Source organism: Rhinatrema bivittatum, chromosome 9 (genome assembly GCF_901001135.1).
Source record: "Rhinatrema bivittatum chromosome 9, aRhiBiv1.1, whole genome shotgun sequence".
Lineage (NCBI taxonomy): Eukaryota > Metazoa > Chordata > Amphibia > Gymnophiona > Rhinatrematidae > Rhinatrema > Rhinatrema bivittatum.
The window spans coordinates 264,525,803-264,543,697 of record NC_042623.1 but is presented as its reverse complement, the minus strand read 5'-3'; the positions used below and the strand labels follow the sequence as shown (position 1 = coordinate 264,543,697).

Here is a 17,895-nt window from a genome sequence, read left to right as displayed (position 1 = left end):
CTGGGCTTGATGGACCCTTGGTCTGACCCAGCATGGCAATTTCTTATGTTCTTATGGAATCGGGCGGAAAGAAATCAAGCTGTTGTGCAAGCCACCTGTCTGCCGGATATCTCAAACACCCTGGCAGATTGATTCAGCAGGTTTTTTCAACCACGCTTGGTCTCTACAGTAGTCAGTGACCAACAAACTCTTCAGCATATGGGATCTATCATCAGTGGACCTCTTTGCATCACAACAAAACAAAAAACTAAATCAATTTTGCTCAGTTCTGCCAAGCTCAGGACACCTTCAGTTGGAATGGGTACCCCAAATAGTGTAAACAAAACGCTTTGAACCCATTTTCTTGTGAACCTAAGCATCTGCTAAAATACATGTTTCACCTTTCTCACTCAGGTCATGCCATCTCTTCGGGATGAGACCACTTCAGTAATTATAGCTGCTTATCATACTCAGTTCAATGACAAATCAACCTCTAATCATCCACTGATATCTCAGTTCATAAAAGGTCTTTAGCATATCGAGCGCCTGGTATGGAAACTATATGTTCAGTGGGACCTGAATGTGGTCCTTTCTCAACTAATGAAGCCTCCCTTTTGAGCCTTTGGAGTCGTCATCTCTAAAATACTTGACATGGAATGTGGTGTTCCTCATCACAGTGCCTTCCGTTAGAGTCTGCAAACTCCAATCTCTCATCCACTCTCCTTGTATGGAATGGAACAACTCCCCCATGAGGAAAGACTAAAGAGGTTAGGACTTTTCAGCTTGGAGAAGAGACGACTGAGGGGGGATATGATAGAGATGTTTAAAATCATGAGAGGTCTAGAACGGATAGATGTGAATCGGTTATTTACTCTTTCGGATAGTAGAAAGACTGGGGAGCACTCCATGAAGTTAGCATGGGGCACATTTAAAACTAATCGGAGAAAGTTCTTTTTTACTCAACGCACAATTAAACTCTGGAATTTGTTGCCAGAGGATGTGGTTAGTGCAGTTAGTATAGCTGTGTTTAAAAAAGGATTGGATAAGTTCTTGGAGAAGAAGTCCATTAACTGCTATTAAGTTCACTTAGAGAATAGCCACTGCCATTAGCAATGGTTACATGGAATAGACTTAGTTTTTGGGTACTTGGCAGGTTCTTATGGCCTGGATTGGCCACTGTTGGAAACAGGATGCTGGGCTTGATGGACCCTTGGTCTGACCCAGTATGGCATTTTCTTATGTTCTTAAATGCAGTTTTTCCACAACAGTGTGATCCTCCATACTCGCCTGAAGTTTCTGGCAAAGATTGTCTCAGCTTTCCATATCAATCAATCCACATATTGCCTACTTTCTTTCTTAGGCTCCATGTGAATGAAAGCAAGAGGCCTTACATACCCTGGACTGCAAAAGGGCCTTAGCATATTACAAGAAACAAACTCGGCCACATTGTAAAACCTCTCAACAATTTGTCTTTTACGGTCCAAACAGGCTAGGACAGGGCTGCTCAAACCAGTCCCCACCACCCCAGCTAGTTATGTTTTTAGGATATCCCTAATGAATATATATAAGAAATAGTCAGGGATTCATTTGTGTGGCAACGGGATGGAAATCCAGTTCTAGCACTTCTTTTCAGGTTTAAGAGGCAGAGCAGCAGGGATTTTCTAATCCAGCCCTTCCTTTCCAGGCATCCTGAAGGGAAGAGAAGGGGAGGGCTGAGCCTCAAGCGCACAGAAGAGAACACCCAGCCTCTCCTCTTGACATCCCCCCCCCCCCCCCACTTCTCCTACTGTATTGCAGGGATCAGAAAGGGAAGGGGTGATACTGAAGCAGACACTGCAGAGTGAAGAACAGATACAAAAAAACGGTTTGAATTAGCACAAGTTTGAAAGTTGTGAGCAGTTATGCTAATTGTCAAGCCTTCAACCCTGGTCTTGATGAATGGCACTACTGCTCACAACTTTCAAACATATGCTAATTTAACCCCTTTTTGTGTCTATTACCGAGGGCTTATTTTCTGACAGAGCAACCCAGAACAGTGGTTTGCCACCTTTTTTTGTAGGATCTGAGAAGTTGGAGCAGAGCCGGCAGTGTATATCCGTTCTGGCTCCCCTGAGAAAAAAAAACAAAACAGAGCCAATAGTTGCATGGATCATTCATGGTCTCCTGGCCCTTGGAGGAAGCAGAGAAATGAGACAAGGGCAGGTATGTCCTGTGTATGAGAGAGAGAGAACACATGTGGCCCTGGTCCTGCCCTTCAGCACAGCTCAAACCTGGCCCTGACCCCACCCATCTCACTCCCTCCACAGCTCTACTTCCTTTCTGGCTACAAATTAAGCCTTGGATATAGTTACCTACATAGGAGGTAGTGCATGCAAATAAATCTCATGCGTAGCTTTAGAGAGATCCTGAAAAGCCTGACTAGCTGAGGGAGCACTAAGGACCAGTTTGAGCACCCCTGGGCTAGGAGTAGCAGTCTCCAAGTACACCTTGTCTAACTGACGAGCTGAGCGCATTCACCATTGCTGACACCGTAGCAGGTCGGCAAATCATAGAATCTGAAAATCATCAAGTGAGAGCCATGACTGCTTCCATTTCTCATCTTCAAGAAGTACCCATTGAGGATATCTGCAAAGCTGCAATTTGGTCTTACATTCATACCTTTACATCCCACTACTGTCTTGATAACTTCTCAAAGACTGACAGTAAATTTGGACAAGCAGCTTTGCAAAATCTGTTCTCACTTTCCATGATGGGGGCCCAGATTGCTTACTAAATAAATGATCCGCTGCAACCCTCAGCTTGGGACTCCCAATATATAATGGTTAATTCAGCCTGCTTATCAATGGAATAAGCAATTTGCTTACCATAAATGGTGTTTTCCGTAGGTAACAGGATGAATTAGCCATGAATACCTGCCCACCTTCCTGGAGAGTTGACTACATAGCTAGATTAGCTCTGATATACACCCAGAAGTGCTCCTGGGGCAACGCTCAAGCGGGAACTCCTGCACATGCTCAGTAGATCTCAAAGCTCTTCTAGCTTAGAGAGTCCATTCAGTGCCACCGGATGACATCACCCACATGTAATAGTTAATTCATCCTGCAATCTATGGAAAACACCAATTACGGTAAGCAAACTTGCTTTTTTTTCTATTCTGTTTCTATGGGGGGAAATGCCTAGTGCATCTGGCCTCTAGAATGTTTGTTTCTTAAACAAACAAACCAAAATAAGGGGAATGGAACAGCTCCCCTATGAGGAAAGACGAAAGAGGTTAGGACTTTTCAGCTTGGAGAAGAGACGACTGAGGGGCGATATGATAGAGGTGTTTAAAATCATGAGAGGTCTAGAACGGGTAGATGTGAATCGGTTATTTACTCTTTCGGATAGTAGAAAGACTGGGGAGCACTCCATGAAGTTAGCATGGGGCACATTTAAAACTAATCGGAGAAAGTTCTTTTTTACTCAACGCACAATTAAACTCTGGAATTTGTTGCCAGAGGATGTGGTTAGTGCAGTTAGTATAGCTGTGTTTAAAAAAGGATTGGAGAAGTTCTTGGAGGAGAAGTCCATTACCTGCTATTAATTAAGTTGACTTAGGTAATAACCACCGCTATTACTAGCAACGGTAACATGGAATAGACTTAGTTTTTGGGTACTTGCCAGGTTCTTGTGGCCTGGATTGGCCCCTGTTGGAAACAGGATGCTGGGCTTGATGGACCCTTGGTCTGACCCAGTATGGCATGTTCTTATGTTCTTAAACACATTTCTTAAATATGAAGTTCACTACAGTGATTTATTTTTTGGATATTTTATTTTATTTCGCCCAGCAAATTACATGTTGGTAGTAACTGCAGCTTTGTGCAGATTACCCCCATGCCTTCAGTTAAGGGCCGTAACTGCCACTCTTTGCAAGTTACTCCCTGTGGAAATGTTACACCTAAAGTTAATATAGGTTACCCTATATATTTCCATAGTTTAACCTCTAGGGATCCGCAGTGTTTCTCCCATGCCCTTTTGAATTCCATTACCATTCACCATCTCTCCTGGAAGGCATTCCAGCCATCCACCACCCTCTTTGTGAAACTTATTGTGGCTGATGTCCGTTCTGAACTAAAGCAAAGTTGTACAGCATTCAAAGGCAAAGGGAGGAAGAGCGCGGGGAGGGGAGAAATATCTTGTGGCTAATCTTAACCAGACATTTAAACACCACAAACTTAGATTTAAAAAGACGCAGGTTTTTTCTTTTGGCCTCCCATCAACTGCCTCCTTCAGAACCGTTCATTACAGCACTTTTATCTATTAAATTCTGGCCTTCGGGTAGAAGTAGCTTCCTGTCTCATAAACTTCCAAATTATGATTGTTAAATTGTGGCAATGAATAAAAAATGAAAATACTTAACAGGTAGTTATCAATGCAGGCTTTACTCTAATAACTGTGGAAAACGTTAAAAATGCTCCATTTCTTTAATGTTAGCAAAATTGCACAGCTTTATTATGGATGTTTTCTGCTGTGTAAATTTGATTGTTTTGTGTATTAATGTTTTTTATGTATTTGATAACAGTGTGGTAGTTTGTAGGAAAATTTTCTCTTGAATGTTTGTATTGGTTATGTTATCTTGAATACAAATATTGAATACAAAAATGCTCTATTTCAACCAGGTTTTCCTCAGAATTCTAAGTGCTGTGTTCCAAAAGCATCAGTTCTTAAATCCATAAAATATATATATTTGTTTTATAAGGGCTACATTTAAGGCCTCCTAGACCTAACTGGTGCTGTCTGTGAAGTAATTCATAACGAAAGCAAGCAAATTTTGCAAAAGCTCTAAGAACTCCTTGCTGGCCCTGGGCCAGTTTTAAAAATGTTATAGACCAGGGTCTGATTGATTGATTTATTTATTTATTTATTGATTTTTATATACCGCCTCCTATCGAGATATCACGTCGGTGTACAGAGAACATATTAACATACGCAATAGCGTTATACATAAAACAAAATAGTACGAGTTAATAAACTATACGCCGTGGCGTTATAAATAAAGCAAAATAATAACCATTACAATGAACAACTCAAGAATGTGGAGGGGGGAAACAAGGATTGACTTCATTAAATAAAACGTAGCACGGTGTAAATATTACATAAAACAACTTAGGATATTAATTAAGCATAGCTTAAGGCAAGAATACCGTTGGAGGACATAACTTAGTATGACGGGGGCGGGGGGGGAGTAGGAAGGTAGGAGAGAGTTAAAAGATTGGGAGAGAAGGTAGTGATATACGTTTCATCATTTACTTTCTTCCCACAGGCACAGAAAGCAAGGCCTGTCTGAAGGTCACACAGGGACCTTAGGAGGCCAAGTGTTTGGGCTGTACTAGAAATGCTGAGCTCTGTGGCTGGACATGAGAAAGGGGGGGGGGTGTGAAAGGGAACTAAGATGGGGCCTTGTATGCTCATCAACTCAAGATGATAGAATACCAAAGAGGAAAGCAAAAACAACTGCCCTGGGTAAGGAGTGATATGCAGGTGGTCACACTCTGGTTGGCATATGGTATGTATCCTTAGCCATGTAGACAGAATAACTGAGCAGACTGGATGGGTTACTTGGTCTTTTTCTGCTGTCGTCTACTTTGTCACCATGTAAACTGGGCTATTAGTGTGTGAATTTCTCTTAACAATGCCTCAACAATTGCCCTGAGCCTCCACTACCAGCCATGTTTGGAAGTGAGTCACAAATGACCACATACTCCATGGATCTTTTCAATGTGAGGCTATAGACAGCATCATATGCTGTGATGTAACTTGTGGCTGCTCTGTGCTTCCCCAGGGTTTGTTGGATTTGAAGGGGAGCACCCTAAATCTTTTATTTAAAAGAAAATCCAAGTTCAGAAATATTTTGTTACAGGAGTGCAACTACTTAGCTACATACATACTTTTGAAATACTGCAGTTTTGTGTTTTTTTCCTATTAACCTAGAGTAACTCATTTTTAAATAACACCAGAACCATAGATGTGTCAAAAAATTAAGCCTCCATATTTTTTTTTCATTTAAGCTTAATCATTCTTCACAGCAACTTCTGCAGTGGTGTTTAAGCTAGATGAAGAATGGTTTGCTGTTAGTACACGACTCAAGAAACAGTAGCTTAAGGCTAGAGAATAAAATGGCATGACTAACTGTGGGCAGGTATGCATAGCAGACATAACAAGTCATTTGTTTGAATCAAAAGGATTGTGTAACAGTCTCTCAAGAGACCAGTCAGCAATGATTCACTGCCTGTTCCCTGCATTTTATGGTGCTTTAAGCAGCATATATCTACTTGGGATTTCTGATGTCACAATGGCATATTTTAATTCGGGGAGTGTGTGTGAATGTGTCATCTTGCTTACTGGTGAACTCTTGGACAGTTCCTTGTATGGTACTACAGGATCTTCTCGGAAAACAACATTTCCCTGCAACAAGGTGGAGCTTCTAGCCTCTTCCTGCCAGCTCCAGTTTTCTTATATTTGAGGGAAATGTTTCCATTGTTCTTTGTGCAAATGACTCAGCCATACACATGGCCATAGGTAGAAATGAAAAGAACTCTGCTGGGTCATCTTATATTCTTAATATACCAATGCTTGCCAGATGCAGTGTGCCCTAAATAGTGTGCCTTTTAAGTGGTGGTAGTGAGGGAGTCGGCTGTAATCTTCTAAGGAAAATGATCTTTCTTTGCTAGAAAGATGCAAGATATAAGGTAGTTTATTATCTCTTCTATTTTGTAACATGAAGGGAAGGAACCTAATATTCAACATCTGGACCAGCGCTTCTCAACCAGTGTGTTGCCAAACACTGGCAGGTGTGTCGCATCTCCCAATGTCCCACTGCCCCATTGTACTTTCCTTCTCCCTTTTTCCAGCCCCCGCGGGCCAGTTGGAAGCCTCCTTTCTTCCTACCCCCACTGCCCAATGGCAAGCCTCCTTCATTCTGCCTGCCCCTGTGCAGGCCAATTGGAAGCCTCCTCTCTTCTACCTGCCAGTGGGAGTAGGGAGGAAGCCTTTGATTGGCCGGTGAGGCAGGCATCGCATAGGCTGGGGGTGGGGTGGGAGGAATGCCAGTGTCGAACCCGGACGAAGCAAGGCGGCCACGGGAGCCCATCCCCATGGCGGTGAAGAGGAAACCCAACCCCGACCAAGTAAGTCCACCATAGGAGCCCATCCCCGTGGTGGTGAAGAGGAAAACCCGATCTCTACCAAGCAAGTCTGCCACGGGAGCCCATCCCCATGGCGGCGAAGAGGAAACCCAACCCTGACCGAGGCCACATGGGAGCCCATCCCCGTGGCGGCAAAAAAAGAAGGCCGCCGGAGTAAAGCCACAGTGCAACTAGAGCCCATCCCTGCAGTGAAGGAAGTAGTAGTTTTTGGTGAGAGTTTGTGTGGGTGTGAATGAGTGCCTGGGTGAGAGCTTGTATGTAAATGGGTGCCTGGTTGAGAGCTTATGTCTGTGGGTGTGAATGGGTGCCTGGGTGAGAGCTTGTGTCTGTGGGTGTGAATGGATGCATGGGTGAGAGCTTGTGTGTGTGGGTACTTAGGTGAGAGCTTGTGTGTGTGGGTGTGAATCGGTGCCTGGGTGAGAGCTGGTGTGAATGAGTGCGAGAGCATTTGTGTGTGATTGAGAGATTGTATGTAGAAAGACTGGTCAGGGAGATGACTAGACTGCGTATGTGAGAGAGACTGGTCAGGAAGATGACTGGTGTGAAAGAGACCGAAACTGGTCGTGGGGTCTAATTTGAGGTGGTTGTGTGAGTGACTGGTTGTGGGTGCTAAGGAAGAGGACTGTGAGGACAGAGCTTCAGCAGCCCTTGCTGCTTCTGGTGAGTGCTCTTGGCCTGGAAGGGAAAGGAGTAGGAGAGTTGCTGGAGAGAGTAAGTAAAGGTGGCTTTTTAAATTTATTTTTCTTGATTGACTGCCATTTTAATTATTGGGTATTATGCAATGTCTGCTGTTTTGAAATATTTATTGATATTTGGACAAGTTTTAATAATTGTTATGAGTTTTTAATTGTTGAATATTATTCTGTTCAGCAGCTGCTTTGTAACATTTTAGCATAGCTTTACAATTATTTCTATAGCAGCTTGGCTTATTCTGTTTTCCCAATAGGAAATGTATTCATGTTTAGGGCCTGGTTTAATAGTTGTATTTCTTAGACAGGATTGTTACTGTTGAGTGTGATCCATAATACAGGTGTAACTTTGTGTGGGTTAGTTTCTGTGCATTATTGCAGATCCTGGGACTGTGTTAGGTACTATATTTCTCTTTCCATTTCTCCAGGTTCGCATTGTATGCAGAGTGGCTTTTTTTGGTTTTCCATTCCAGTTTCTGTCTCCATATTTATAATTTGTGTTTTTTCTGTACTTGGTGAAGGTCAGTTCTGTGTGTGTGTCCGAGGTGAGGTATTTTACTAGCATGTAGGCATTTATATCAATCTTATGTGTTGTGTTTTCTCAATAGGATATGTATTAGTGGTAAATTGTCTTTTCATAAGGAAGGCTATTGTGCCTGGTAGTAAAGGGAGTTTGTTTTGCTTTTACTGGGCTGTCATCAGAACCAGAATATCTTTTTTGTATGGTGAGTTGTACAGGGTAATGCCCTAGATCTGCTCTGCACTCATTGCTGGGGGTTGAGGGGATTCCTATACATGCAGAGTGCATGTTTACATTTAGCCCCGTGACGGTCACATGTTCAGTGTGTCACGCATGTGAGAACCATCTATCAGATGTGTCCCAGCCAAAAAAAGGTTGTGAACCACTGGTCTGGACTATTATTCCAGTAGTTACATTAATGAGAACGTTTGATTGTCTTCAAGTTTATCATTGGGCACGGTCTACTAAAAAAAAAAATGGTGTTATTTTTGTTGTGACAAGATATAGTTACATAAAATAGCATTTTAGTCCAAGATTCAAAATAACCTCATCTGGAGATTTTCTAACAGTGTAACCTACTACAAGTTTCCAGCAATCTCATATGGTTCTCATTCTGGGAGCTGCTGATATTTTATGTTCTGTTATGTCTGTACTATTGAGGGTACAGCACCACTTACTGGCTTGGCACTACCAATGCCGATCCTAGGAAATAAAAGTTCCCATGATTTCGCCTTTCTTCCACTTCCACACCTGCTGTTCCTTTTCCCACAGTTTTCACATTGGTTTGCTGGAATGGAAAGGGTTGGGCGGGGGAGAGGTTAGAAAGGAATATGAGAGTGACCAGTGCACTCCCAGAGGCAGTTTTAAAAAAAAAATTTCATTTTAAAAAGGAGTTGGCCCTTTTAAAGAATGGTTAGTAGCAACTGGTCCTGGATCTTTAAGGATCAGGCCAAGGGTTCAGCTAGAGCCACGGCTTTGGGTAAGGGAAGAAAGTCAGTTGCTTAGGTGGCATCGGGGCAGTGACGGTGGAAGACATCGTCAGGCAGCAGAGACCCTTTGAAGATGCTGCATCAGGCTGCACCAGCAAGTTCAGGCTGCAGCATTAGCATTCTTGGTGCATGGCCCTGGCATCAGGTGAGCCAGAACAGGATTGTGAATGAGGGCGAGAGGCTGCCTGTGAGCAGTGGTACTGATAGGCAAGGAGCTAAGGGGCGGAGTCTGCACCGGAAGAGGAGGAGTCGGGGCGGACGCTGCGGAAACTTCGCTGGCGGCGATAAGGTAAGACCCCCTTTATCGTCGCCAGTAGCGCGCCCAATAGCGCCACCTTTCACGATGGCGGCAACGATAACACCGCGGTGGTGCGTTTGCTGCCGGCTTTCTCAGGTCCGCCCCCCCTCCCCCTGTTACCGTGCGATTCACAAACCGGTGCGATCTTAGAAAATCCAGGCCTAAGGCAGCTGCAGGGTCCAGGGCTTTTGTGTGCCTCACTGATGCCAGCAGGTGAAGGGCAAGGGTGATAATATTTTCTGCTATACCAATAGCTTGTTGTGTCCTGGGGACAGTGACTATAGGCTTCAGAGGTCCCACTAAACCCTTTCGGCAACTTAATGTAGTTTGCTTGTTTGTAGTCCCAGAGGAGTACAAAATTAAATCTTTCAAAGACTCGCCGCTGAGTTAGTCGTAAATTCATGTGATCGCTGATTTTGAAGCTCTCCTGGAGAAGATTTATTTTTGAAACTCTGGGATGTTAATATTTGGAATCGGAGCTTCCATTATCCTTAGCACTATAGGCTTCCATATTAATTCAGTGGGCATACCACCCTTCACAAAATAAGATGTTCATGGGAAAAAAAGTTATTTAATTATTTTGGCTTCCCTAATATACGTTGGGAATGAATTCATTATATTTTCAGAAAATTGAGGTAAATGACAGACCCATATGCTCGCTTATGGAATGAGCAAAAATGGTGGTTCCTAATTACAGAACTTTATTCAACCTTTTCAAGAAAACATTGCAAAACTAACTGAAGAAATATCCTTAATAGATATGAGAAAATGTTTTGGTTTTTATTTGATAAATTTAATGATTTTGTTTTAATTAGTTTTCTATAACAGCTTGGATACATTTAAAATATACTTCAGGAAGCTGGTTAAAAGGAGAAACTGATTATGTGTTGTGTTTTTGGAATTTGAATTAGAACTAATGAAATTTTATGATTTTAAAAACAGGGAGATCTGAGTGGTATCTCACTTAAAGGCAAAATGATTTGATAGGGCCATGAAAAACTAAATTAATTCTTTGCCTCTGTCTTCACTGAGAAGGATGCTGGGATCATAGCCATACCATCTGTTGTGGTGGGCCTGAGCCACTAACAGAAATCACTGTGAAACTGGGATTGTAATAAATCAGATTTAAAGAATAACAAATCATCAGGAGCACTTGGTATTCACCCCCAAGTTCTGAAGGCACTGAAACATTAAATTGTTTCTGGTGATCTACAACTTATTTAAAAGAGCCACAGTACCTGAAGACTAGAGGGTGGCCATTGTGATGCTAATTTTTAAAAAGGGATCCAGGGTGAACCAGGGATCTATAGACTGATTAGCCCAACATTGGTGCTGGGTAAAATGGTGGTAGCAAGCCTTCAAAACAAAATTACTGACCACACAGATAGACATGGTTTAATGGGGGAGAGTCGATGTGTTTTTTTCAAAGGGAAGTCTTGCCTTAACCAATTTACTAGATTTTTTTTTTTAAGATGAAAAAAAAAATGCGGATACAAGTGAGACAGGTGATATAGTCTATTTAAATTTTCAGAAGGCATTTGACGTGGAAAGACTGTTTGGGAAATTGGGAGGTCATGGGATCGGAAGCAGTGCCTGTTTTGGATTGGTAACTAGACATAAGATGGGATACAGAGGGGTAGGACTAAATGGTCAAGTCTCCAAATGTAGAAATGTCATTAGTGGAGTGCCCTAGGGTCTGTACTAGAACCTGTTCTGTTTGGCGTATTCATAAAGGAAAAGAGGTGGCCAAATTTGTAGATGAGACACTTGTTTTGAGTCATTAAAGCAGAATTTGTGAGGAACTGCAGAAGGATCTAATGAGACTGGGCACCTAAATGGCAGATGAAATTTAATGTGTGGATAAGTGCAAGTAAATGCACATAGAGAAAATAATCTCAACTACAGGTATACAATTCTGGTTCCATGTTAGGAGTCTCCACCCAGGAAAAGGGCCTCTGAGTCCTTGTGGAAAATATCTTGAAATCTTTGGCTCAGTGTGCTGCAACAGTCAAAAAGGCAAATAGAACAGTGTTTCCCAATCAGTGTGCCATGGTGTGCCTTCATTTCTGATCAGCTGTGCCACAGGAAAATTGCCACTGCCTGATGCAGCTGGGCACTGCTGGGCCCCTTGCAGCAATAAGAGATTCCAGCGGTGGCTCTTCTCACAAAGATGAACATTTGTACTATGTTATCTCACCCTAACTTTGATGGTACCCTGTTATAGAGTCCATCAAGCTAGGTTGAGAGACCTATCAGGGGGCCCTCCTATAGAGTTATAAATACTTAACTACTACGAGTGCCTTGTAGATAGACTCTCTGTCTCTCTGTCTGTCTCGCTCTCTCTCTCACAAAAATAGGAATTATCGCAGAGTGCGATAAGTTTACCACACCACACAATACTACCAATGCAAGTGCGGTAATTCTAAACATTTCCCTAAGCATGCCCTTTTTTCTTAATGTTAATGCATTTTGATGAATCTAGGGAATGGTGAGGCTCAAAAAGAGGTTTGGACAAGTTGCTGAAGGAAAAGACCATAAACAGTTATTAGCCAATTAGATTTGGGGAAAGGAATTGCTTATCCCTGAGAGTGAAACAGATCGACTATGTGAAATCTACCGGTTACTTGTGACCCAACTGGCCATTGTCTGAGATAGGATGTTGACCTTGATGGGCCTTGGTCTGATCCAGCATGGCACTTATGTTCTTATCACCCTGCTTATTTTAATTTTATACATAATTTTAGGACTCCAGCCAGTTAGCGACTTTGAAAACATACAATTGACCATGATTTTAGTAATTGACTAATTTTACTCTTGTTACTGATAATTCATAAACTAACAAGTTGCCTAATTTAAAAACATTAGTTTTTAAAGACACCAAATAATTTTAAACCCCTTAAATTGAGAGAGATACCTGCTCTGTAATAAGCTTTAAACCTTCACTACCTTAATAAATTGAAAATGCAGCAGCAAGTTGGAGCTTGGCACAGAGTGCCAATTGTATCTACCTGTTGTTGTGCGTGTGTGTGCAACTGGTGCAAAGAGCTCCTGGTTCTCAGATAACGAGCCCCTTCTCTGGAGGCCATAGTGGTGGATCTGGAGGAGCTGAGACACAGAAAGATGTATAGAGGAGGCCTTCAGAGATAGTGGTCCCAACTCAGTCAAGCAGTCCTTGTGCTGCTTTGGTCACCTGGCTGGAGACCATCACCATGGTTTGGCAGGAAGTGATCCTGTAGCTAGGACCTACCCTCCAGGTGACGCCTTATCCTCTCGCACCAAGGATGTGTCTGGGTGATTTGATCATTAGAAATGTAGGCAGTTGGGTGGCTGGTGGGCATGAAGTTCACTTTGTAACTTGCCTGCTTGGTGCGAAGGTAGCAGATCTCACGCGCCACCTAGATAAGATTTTAGAGAGTGCTGGGGAGGAATGTTTTTAAATTGTATGTATGTTTTTAAGCTCGTTAAAATTAAGTGTAATTATGTACAGGTGGCACATTTCTACTCTGGTTAGCTTTTGTCTCCTTCATTCAGTGTTTGTAAGTAAAACTTTATCATATTCCATTTTTGATATTTTGGGATGGGAGTTGGCAGCTTGAAAAATGCATAGGGAAAGGAAGTGGGTAAATAGAGGGGTACAGGGAAGGAGGAGATGGACAGGTGGTAGGATTGCCATCTGGACTCCATGTCACAGGGAACCCTGGGGCTGTACCCCATTGCATGCAGGGACTTGTAGTTCTGATTTTCATAGGTAAATCTATGGGACAATCAGTACAACAAATCCCTGCATGCAATGGGGTGAAACCAGGGCTGAGTTAGCCTGTTCCTCATGACATGGAGCCAAGTGGCAACCCTTAACGGGTGGGAAGGTTGGGGATTTCGGGAATGGGGTAGGCCAGCAGGGACTGAGAAAATTGAAGGCTATGAAGAGACATAAAGGGGGAAAGATGATTGCAAAGACTGACTAGCAGAAAGGAGAATAGAAGGGAGAGCAATGTGGATGTGCTGATCTGCCATTTTTCTTCTAATTTGTGCTTGAAGTGACTTGATCTCCCCTGTGCCGCTGCGTGGGGTGGATCACATCCAGTCGCCTGCATTGGTCTGAGCTCATCCAGCCAGCTCCTAACAATTTTTGGTCTGATTCTAGCTTTAAGCAAAATTTTCAGCAATCCCCGACATACAGGGCCGAATTAAGAGGCGGGCCAAATGGGCAACTGCCTGGGGCCTCATCCATGCACACGCACACTTAAATATCGATTTGAAGGGGTGCCAAATTATTAGCCTGCCCAGGGTGTCAACATATCTCGGGCCGATCCTGCTGATTTATGGCCTTTTAAGCAATAGCTATATTAAAACTATTGTGCTTTAATGAGGAAAGATTATTTTGCAAGTGATTCTTTTCTGCATGCTGTGCTGGGAAGAGAAAATAAACTAAGTCTGAAATGCTCAGCGGAAGATCTCTTTGCCTTTTTCTCATTGAAGGAGGGCTAGAATGTTTCCACATCAAATCTGCCTTCATACAGCCCCAGAAGGTCACACCAGCCTCAGACTGATCCTTTTCTTTGTGTCTATAATATAATTGGCTGATTGTGTCAGTGATGTACCAGAGCCCCCTCCCCCATCCCGGTGCCGAGTAGATGTTACTAAGCCTCTGCTGGTTCCCCGAGGAGAACGGCTCTGCTTCGCTCCTTGCTGCCGAAGGCAGTGCCATTGCGCAGGTTGGAACGGCAGAGGCAGCATCCATTTTAATCTGCAGGAAGAAGGCTGATTGCCTTTCCTTCAGATGCTTTACAAATAAAAATTATAAAATTAAAAAGCAAGAAAGGAATCGCACTCTGCAGCCTGTGCAATCTTTCCCAGTTTTGGTATCAGCTCTCTGTATGATGCACTGAGATGGTACACCAGGAAAACTGTGCATATCAGGTAAGAAACAGCTCTTCTCTGCCCCTTTTGCTATTCCTTCGGCCTTCGTGTTTCAGCACGGCAGTTTTGCTCTTAAATGGTACAGTAAGGATTAGCCCATATTTAGATTCCCCCATTGCATGTCTGTTGTGATGAACAGACGGTCTGTGGTTTTCGTTTTGAGTGTTGCTTACACTATGAGCACTTGTGGTTTTTCCTTTACAGAATGTAGTTCTGTAAAGGTAAAGTGTTGTCTTAAAAGCAGACGATAGCGTCAAATATGCAATAAATGAAGCCTGAAATAGCTTAGAAAAGTAGACCCCCTTTGGCGGCAATGCTGTATTTTCCGAATAAAAATGTTTACTTAGTTTACTGAACTATCTCTGGTAGGTCTTTAGGAAGAGCACGACATACAGAATGCATGTTCAGTTTAATGCAAATAAACTTGGAGTTCTGGCATGGCTGTTTATCTAGGCAGTGCTTAATATATAATTTCAATCATCTAGATGAATGCGTTTTGTGCATACCCCATAGTACCTGAATGTTATCTGCTTTGAAATGTAACAGAAAGCGGAATATAAATAAAAATTATTATAGTGTGAATCTTTTTGTTGCTACAGTAACCGGCAGTTCTGAAAAAAAATAATCTCGTGTTTGCTGCAAGAAAGCTCAGCATCGAACCTAAAATGTATATGCTTTGCAGCATTTGCACCCTGTTTCACGTGTACAACCTCTTTTTGGCTATAAGAGGTGTGAGGAAAAGATGCCCCCCTTTCTTGGCCTTTTGATTAAGACTGAGAATCTGTTCAGTATGCTGGGGGGGGGGGGGGAAGGAGGGAGATGAGTGCCCAGCTGCTTCCCGACCCCCCACCCAGGAGAAAAAGTGTTACAACCATGGCCAGAGCAGAAGTGTTAAATCTTAAGCATTCCAACCTGTGTGTTTTGTTGTTTTGCAGCCCTGAACATGATAATCTAAAGACACACATGTAATATGAAGTGGAATATGGCAGCTGTATTGCAACATATATTCTTTCCACGTTTGAATCTTAAATGCTTTGCAGTTCTCCTGTTTTGATTCCATTCCAAACTGGTTTTTGTGCATTTCCTATTATTAATTAGAGCCTCAATATTTGTGCTATATATTTTCTTACCTGACATTGCAACAGAGCCAATTATGCTGCTCTGCCACTGTTGATGCCTGTGTCTAGTACTGGCAGTCTTTGATCCCAAACAGCACAGAAGCACCTACGTTTCTTTTCAGAAAGTGGGGCAATTGGAAAGGCCTTCAAATGATTTAAGCATTTGTCTTAACTGTTAATTAAACCCCTAAGAGCAAAAAGACAAATGCATATTTTTTTCCCTGTGTTTGTAGCTATATACACGAATGCTGTTGCTAGTGATACATTTGTTGGACATGGACAATTAATGGCAGCAGCACTATAAAATTTCTGTACTTAGTAAAGTTTTAAAAGTGATGGCCATTTTAGAAATTTCATGAAGGCACAATGCTGTAATAACTTAAGCCATGCAACACTGAAGAGGTAGGAAGTCTTGATAGCCATGAATTTTTTTTCGGTAGGTTGGGCTCTCCTCTCTCTATGAGGGTGGATTCCAGAACTCCTCCTACTCCTGATACCATAATCAGGGACAGTCGCATTAAAGACGAATGTGTTTTATACTTCCCTGGAATGAGACTTCTGATTCTTGATACATGTTGCTAAACCGCTTATCCTTTCCTTAATACTTAAATCCTTTTCAGTACAGTTGAGAATTTTTGTACTGAATATTAAATGGCTAAAATTAGACTTTTTTAAAATGAACTTTTTGAGTGTTATGACTCACTAGAAGCACATAGGATTAAATATATTAGTAGCTTTTGATGTCAGGTAGGATAAACCATACAGGGCCTGGTAGTATAGGTTAAAATACAATGTTTACGCTTAAGATCCACAGTATATAATTGAAATTTGGCATGCATGGGCTTACAAAGTCATCATTCAGGACAAAAAATATTAGTAATTGTTTAGTTTTTGCAGTATACTTGCGTCATGCCGTGGAAATTGGCCCATGTGTGAAATTTGTGTTCTGACATACTATGGAGCGTGATTTTTATTTAAAGATGCATGTGGGTGCACAAAACTGTTTGTTTACCCTGAAGCCAGGTTTAATCCTCATCAGTTTGTGATTCTGGGATTAGAAATGGTAAAGGGTTAGATTTTGAAATGTATGAGACACAGGGGTTTGAATGCATAAGGAGGGGGATTGTATCAGTAAATATGTTCATGCTGATGTTATCATTGATGCTGAGAGTGGTGAAATGCTTTTCATTGACAGCATTTTTTTTTTTTTTTTGTGAGAGATGTGTGGGAACAGGAGAAAAAAGGGGGGCTTGTGACTTTTCCTTGGCTACAGCCATTGTTCTGAGGAGCTGACAGTCCTGTACCAGGTTGGGTGCTTGTAGTACATGACTTGTAAGACATGAAGGAAAAAAACCAGCAGGCTACCCTGTAAAAAGTTTCTAAACATTGTTTTACTTTTTGCATGGAGTCATTAGTGCCAGCTGATGAAAGTATGCAAAAGGATTGTTTTGTAATTCTAGCATTGGCTGCCTTAATGTGAATTGTTGTAGCTTTTCAGTCAAGTGGTATTTGGCCCTTTTTCTGGTAGTTTAAAAGAAATTAGGAGGAAAAGAATGAGTGTAAAAAAATGAAAGAAATCACAAATCCAATGCAAACACTCATTTCATTGCCACTTAACAAGAAAACATCTATAACGTACAAATGTTGTATAGAGGGCATTTGTACAATAAGCAAAATGAGGGTTTTATGCCAGTTAATTTGTAATTGTGTACGTGTCAAGATTTTTTTTTAAGTAATGATTAAATTTTTAAAAAGTATGCATTCAAAACGTTTGTCTAGTCCTTATCAGCAAGTACACAGTACTCTCCTTCTACATACTCTTCATTGTCTGATATGATTCGGTGTCCAAATAGAAGACTTTTTGGACTGTCTGGATTCCGAGCAACTTTAGAATCAAAAAGTCTAAAAAAAAAAATTCTTCATTTTGTTTTCCAAAGCTGGTGTGTTAATGAGAATTGAAATCTTGGAGGCAGGCATTGAGTTTGGCAAAGAAACAGTTGGCAGATGGGTGTTGAGTTGAATGGAATCAGTCATTTTAAGGAATTTCTCCCCTAAATAGAAAGGTGATGCATTGGGAATAGAATATCATCTTGCCCTGATTTAAGGAATGGAAATGTATTGTGTGCTTGCTAATGAGGAATATTCACACTTTTTTTTTAATGCACAAACCTTTTATTTATTTAATGGCTTAAAAAACT

The 17,895-nt window shown here is 41.8% G+C and overlaps 1 protein-coding gene across 4 annotated transcripts in view; it reads left to right on the top strand.

Annotated features, from left to right (window-relative positions):
- LOC115098554 (schwannomin-interacting protein 1) overlaps positions 1-17,895 on the top strand; it is a 944,827-nt gene that overhangs the window by 879,991 nt on the left and 46,941 nt on the right. The window contains exon 1 of one of the 4 annotated variants that reach the window (XM_029615179.1): positions 14,315-14,579. The exons of the other annotated variants lie outside the window; for them this stretch is intronic. Within the exon in view, the coding sequence (XP_029471039.1) occupies positions 14,550-14,579 (30 nt within the window). The 5' untranslated portion in view covers positions 14,315-14,549. Of the gene's footprint in view, positions 1-14,314; positions 14,580-17,895 lie in introns of those variants that run through there. 4 annotated transcript variants of the gene reach the window in all.